Here is a 6000-nt window from a genome sequence, read left to right on the forward strand (position 1 = left end):
CATTGGGTTTGATAATGACAGAATGAAAATGAGATGTAAAACCAACTCTTCTGTTTGTCTTTTGAGAGAAGTCATAAAATCAGTGTTCATAAATCAGTGATAAAAAGAATAAGAAATTGCTTTCAATGGGTCCACTAAACGTGAGACAATAGATGTTATTTTTCACTGATACCATTTAGCTGAGTTTCCTGTACGTTAATACTTACTGACCTTAGAAATACCGATAGAGGTACCTATGCAACTGTTACATTTTCATCTGTTTCTACTATACTCCTATTTTCTGATGATGCGTTGATTGTTATCAGAAAATGACAGCAACAGAGACCCGTGTGGTCTTGTAGCATTATAGTTTATTTCACAATCTAAAAGGCCAGAGTCACTGACATAAAAGTTACCTAGAGACCAGCCATTCCTTTCTGGTTCGAGGTTATTTAAAAATTTAACAATATGCATAATAAGCATAGGTAATGACAAGAGATATACTTACTTTATTTAGGATTGTAGTCACTATTGATTCAGTAATATTTAACAAACAAATCATAAAAATTCAAGCCATGTGTTGTTGATGTCTAAGGTTATCGTCATTAAATATTAGCTAATTACATAAATGATTATCTCCAGAGTTTTAACAAATGACAAGGATTGGGTTGTGGAGATACTGCTTCTCATGAAGATCAGAATACCTGTTCTCTATCTAACCTTGTAGAATAAAATTTGATTTCTTTCTTTCTAATACACTCTTCTGTATGAATATTTTATTGGCTACTTAAGGTGACTTTTTTAATTTGTGATTTCTTTCTAAGATGTTTCTGGAACTATCAGAAGGGAAATGTTTTAGAAAAGGAAATTGTTTACTGGCAATTAATACTTTAACATTTAAAATTGCCTCATTTTATTTTTTATAAAGATTATTGTCTGTCCCTGAATTAATGATGAAATAGTTATAAATGTTTAGAAAGAATTCTTTAAGGATGTTTTTTGAAGTTGTATAATACTTTGAAATATTCTACTAACAACCAATCGTATTAAACACGTTTTAAAGTTTGACATGCTCTGGAACTTCAGTATAACAATGCTTTCCCCAGGTTGAATTCTCTATTAAAGATACCATCCTCAGAGTTTAGTTAAGGATGTCTGATCACTAAAGTAGCAAAAGGTTCTCATCATGAGAACACGTTACTCCTTGGGAAGACATTGATCCTGAGAAGATCATCATGTGTGGATCTCGGTGTTGCTTTATTTCATTAAAAAAAAAAAAAAAACCATGCCTATTTGCATATCTTTAAAACAGAAATTGATCTGAAATAACAATAAAGAAAATTAGACTATTTTTTTCACAAAGGGCCATGTACTAGGTAAATATATAAAATAATTTAAATATGTGTATTTGATTCCGAGCCCTGATGGCGTAGTGGTTAAGAGCTCGGCTGCTAACCAAAAGGTCGGCCGTTTCCGCCAAGCCGCTGCTTGGAAACCCTATGAGGCAGTTCTGCTCTGTCCTGTAGGGTCTCTGTGAGTCAGAATCGACTCATCGGCACCTAACAACAACAACATATTTGATACTGTAAATCTTTTATGGGTTATTTGCAGCAGTTGAATCGATGTGTATGTATGTATATATTACACACACATACATACATAGATGATTTCTGAGAAGTGTATTCTATGATTATTTGTGACTAGATTGAAAGCTTACATTTGTATTATGGTATAAATTTGTTATAAATGCTGTTTTATTGTATTCAGTTGCATTGTTTTCATCAGGCAATTTATCACATGGGTGTATGTGAAATTTCTTCATTTATTAAATTTCAGATTATGTATCTCAAGCCAGAGCAAGACTTAAACCTTTTTCCATAAGTATAGCTTCGGGTAAACAAGCAATTTGAGTCCTGAAAATAGCTTCTGCTTCTGTCAACACATTGTTTATTTTTTCTCTGAGATAAAAAGTTGGGTTTTCTGATATTTGTACCAAGATAAAGTCAGTAAACAAGATTAATCTAGTGTGGAAAAGGGTGTCAGCAGCCCTGGCAAAGGAAATAAGTTGCCTGTACATAGAACATACTGTAAACTGAATAAAAGTGTCAGGTCCACCATGAGGTAATGTGATCATGAAGCTCTAACAAAGCGTGACAGAGGTGCGCTCGGCTGTTCTCATCGCCACAGTGGAGAGAATGGATTACTGTAGTCCAGGGATGCCCACTGGAAGAGCATGAAAACCTCATTTGGCCAGGAATGCAGGTTGCAGTCCTGGAGTTGAGCCACATGTTCACCTGTGGTGCTTAGCCCTGGGGTTATTAATGCCATCATCTGTGCACGCTCGCAATGTTTGCGTTTCTTGGAATTTCAGAGCATCGGCTTTTATCCTTGTTACCCAAGTGATACAAGAAGGAATGAATTTTTGAAAACGTTAGTTTGTCTTAAGAGGCATTCTACTACCTCATCGTGCCTTTTTTGATTGCATACTTTAAATGACACTTCTGTAATTGCAGAAGGACATTTTGATTATGACAGACTTTCACGTAGGGCCTTTTGCTCTCTTAGTTTGCGCTTTGTCTGTTGTGATGGGGGATTTATTCATGCGTTGTGTACTGTGTTTACATGCCCTTTGAGAACCCTGTGTAAGATGGAAAAATAGCTTAAATCATGAGGACAGTATTTGAACTTCATTGGATTTTTTTATTTGATTTAGAAATAAAGGAGTAAAATATTGTTCTAGTCTATGAAGTTACATTTTGCTGTATGTAAGAACACAGATAATCCCTAACTTTGAGGGGAAAGTATAAAAAGAACTATTCATGACTTCCATGATTTAAGTTTTTGTATGCATTTAAGTGTGTGCATTATAATACATGTTATTTATATTTAAGAATTAACTACAGATGTGTTGGTTCTCTGAAATATCATCTGCTCAGCACTAATCTAATTAAGTAAGCCTCTTTTTTCAGATAAGATTAAATGTACCTTCAGTTGGACAGTGTTTGGAAATAAATTGTCAGTGGTCTAGTTCTTACGAAAGATGTTTATTTTACTATAAAGGCACCTTTAAAATAATCTTAAAATTCTAGCAGAGGAACTACACTAGACCAAAACAAGTAGAGCGTTAAATAACCAAATCAAACCCATTGCCGTCGAGTTAGTTCTGACTGCTAGCGACCATATAGGACAGAATAGAACTGCCCCATGGGGTTTCCAAGGAGCAGCTAGTGGATTTGAACTGCCGACCTTTTGGTTAGCAGCCAAGCTTTTAACCGTTGCACCGCCATGAACTGTACTTTTGGTCAATGCAGTTTTAGCTGAGATTTTAAAAATTAATACTGTATTCTGTTATATTCTGCAGTTTAGCTTGAATGTCCTCAAACTGAAGTTTGCTATTATTGATTGACCTTTTACAGACTCAGTTGTGACTTAGTTTTTGTTTTTCAATCTTTCTTCAGGTGACCACTCCTGGGCCAGTCAGTAACAAGAGGATGGTTCACTTTTCCCCAGATTCTCATCACCATGAGTGAGTACTCATATTTATAAAACCTGGCTGATGTATTCTACTTACTTCTTTGGGGAAATTGGTAGCTATTGCTAGTAAAGGCGGTTTAATTTGTACCTGCCTGAAGAAAGAGTAAATGTCATATGCCAATGGCAGTAGTGCAAGAGCAATTTAAATAAAACCCATGGCAGAAGTTTAAAGATTTTACAATATAGTCATTCTTTTATGTCATCTGTGGTAGAATCTGAAATTCATGCATGGTGAACCCTGTGAGAGCCGGAACTCGACGGAACTGCCCTGTTTTCCTGGGTCTCCCGCGTTTTCCGCCTTTGACAGGGTGCAGTCTCACCACTTTTCTGCCGCTCATTTTAGTGGAAAATACCTGCGTTTTCCTTCTCTGACGGGTTTCTTCCTCACACAGGTTCCAGCTTTCGCAGGTATCACTGTATTATCTTAAAACATTTAAGATTACATTTTCATTAAATAAGTAGCATCAAGCACCCCTCCTACAACTACTCCTTTTCTCCCCAAAAACCAAAAACCAAACCCGTTGCTGTCGAGTCGATTCCAACTCATAGCAACCCTTCCGCAAGTCTTAAAAGGAAGAGTCAGTGACTGGTTTTCTCATAGCTCCTCTCTTCTTTCTCCTGCCCAGCACTGGGTAATAATATTGAAGAATTGTGAAGGGACCAGAATGTGTCTGCAAGTAGCAAAAAAAGGAAGAGACTAGTTTATTATGTAATTAAGTAAACAATTAATTTGCTAAAAAGTTAAGCATTTGAGCATTGACTTTGGAAAATATGTGGTGAATTTCTAGGTGCTAATTTTATTTCTAATTAAATATAGCTTTGTTGGAAGAGCTTAAATATGTTATATATTTTAGCTCAATACCATATATATCTTGTGAAGTAGGTTGAACTTGAAAAAGGCCAGGAAGCAAATAAAGACATAAAGTAATTATTGAATGAAATTATTCAGACAAGCAATCATATTCAGATCCATTAGATCCTAATTTTTAAAATCTACTCCGTAACAAATATAAAACAGAAATTGTTGTTCAAATATAGCATAAAGATACAAATTTCCCCTTTTAGTAGCTGATTTCATTGATTTTTATTCTCCTCGAAGATCTGTCTGTCAGAAAAAACAAAGAGTAAAGCATTTATTATTTCAGAACGACAACCAAAAGATTTTTAAATTTTCTTCTTAATTTTCTGTTGTGATAAAAAACACAACCTCAGACAAGTAAATTTAGAGTTGTTTTTAAACCAAAAGTTGCTTTGGTAAAAATGGTAAATTCTCTGAGGACAGACTAATGCTGTATCTTTTTGTCACTGTGGTAGTTCTGGTGCTAGCCCAGTACCTGATACATTGCAGAAGACGTAAACGTGAATTGAAAATAGGACAGATTGGATAACGCCAACTGGAGTGTTGCTTCTCATATAAGCAGGCATGATGCCTCATTGGATTCTCCCCACTTCCCTTCAACACCAAACTCCCCACTGGTTCTCCTATCAGTTAAACGAGAATCTGGGCATGGAACTCAGGTATCAGTCTATTCAGAGCTTCCCAGATGATCTTAGTGTGTGTGGAGCATCATTCTTTCAACACTCAGAGCTCAAACATTGGGGTCATTTTAATCTCTCACTTGCTACATGCCCTTAGTCCAGTCTCTTGAGTATCTCATGCTGACCACTCTTTTTTATTTCATTTTCCACTACCTTACCCAAAACTCTGTTACATTTTACATTATTAGAGGGTCCCAGTGGATCTTCCTGTCTCTGATCTCACTATTTGAGTATATACCAATTACTTTAGCTACTCGAGTTCAGTTTTGATCATTTTATTTCCCTACTCGAAACCTCCTGTTGCCAACGGAGAAAAAAGCAAATCTCCTCAGCGTATCATTAAACCCCCTCCACAGTCTGGCTCCAGCTACATTTCTGCCTTCTTTTCCTTCATCTCTCCCTCGTAAATCCTGTGGTCCAACTAGCTGGTCTGCCTCTATTTTCTGAATATAACCTCTAATTCACTCCTCCCTTCTCTCTGGGTTATTGCTCATTCCATTCTATACTACCTACCGTGTTTTTATGCAGATAACGTGTGCCTTCTACATTTATTTGCCAGCTGCACCCTCCCCCAACAAGGTATTTTAGTAAGCATGCTATGCTAATTTTCTTTTTTTTTTTAATTGTACTTCAGATGAAGGCTTACAGAACAAATAGTTTCTCATGGAACAGTAGTGCACATATTGTTTTATGACATTTGTTAACAACCCCACAACATGTCAACCCTCTAACTTCTCAACCTTTTTTTTGGTGAAAATACACACAGCCAAAGATACACCGTTTCAACAATTTCTACATGCACCCTTCAGTGACATTGACTAGGCTCTTCCAATTGTGCTGCTATTCTCACTTATGATGAAGGATTACAGAACAAAATAGTTTCTAATTTAATAGTTACTACACATGTTGCCCTGTAACAATGGATAACAATCTCACAACACATCAACA

General features: G+C 36.0%; 1 protein-coding gene across 5 annotated transcripts in view; it reads left to right on the plus strand.

Moving 5' to 3' along the window:
* Positions 1–6000, plus strand: part of GPATCH2 (G-patch domain containing 2) — a 196192-nt gene that overhangs the window by 109986 nt on the left and 80206 nt on the right. For all 5 annotated transcript variants that reach the window (XM_004375932.2, XM_023730977.1, XM_023730976.1 and 2 more), the window contains exon 6: positions 3438–3505. In XM_004375932.2, coding sequence (XP_004375989.1) covers positions 3438–3505 — 68 coding nt within the window. The remainder of the gene's footprint in view (positions 1–3437; positions 3506–6000) is intronic.

This window comes from Trichechus manatus, unplaced genomic scaffold, assembly GCF_000243295.1.
Source record: "Trichechus manatus latirostris isolate Lorelei unplaced genomic scaffold, TriManLat1.0 scaffold00039, whole genome shotgun sequence".
Classification (NCBI taxonomy): domain Eukaryota; kingdom Metazoa; phylum Chordata; class Mammalia; order Sirenia; family Trichechidae; genus Trichechus; species Trichechus manatus.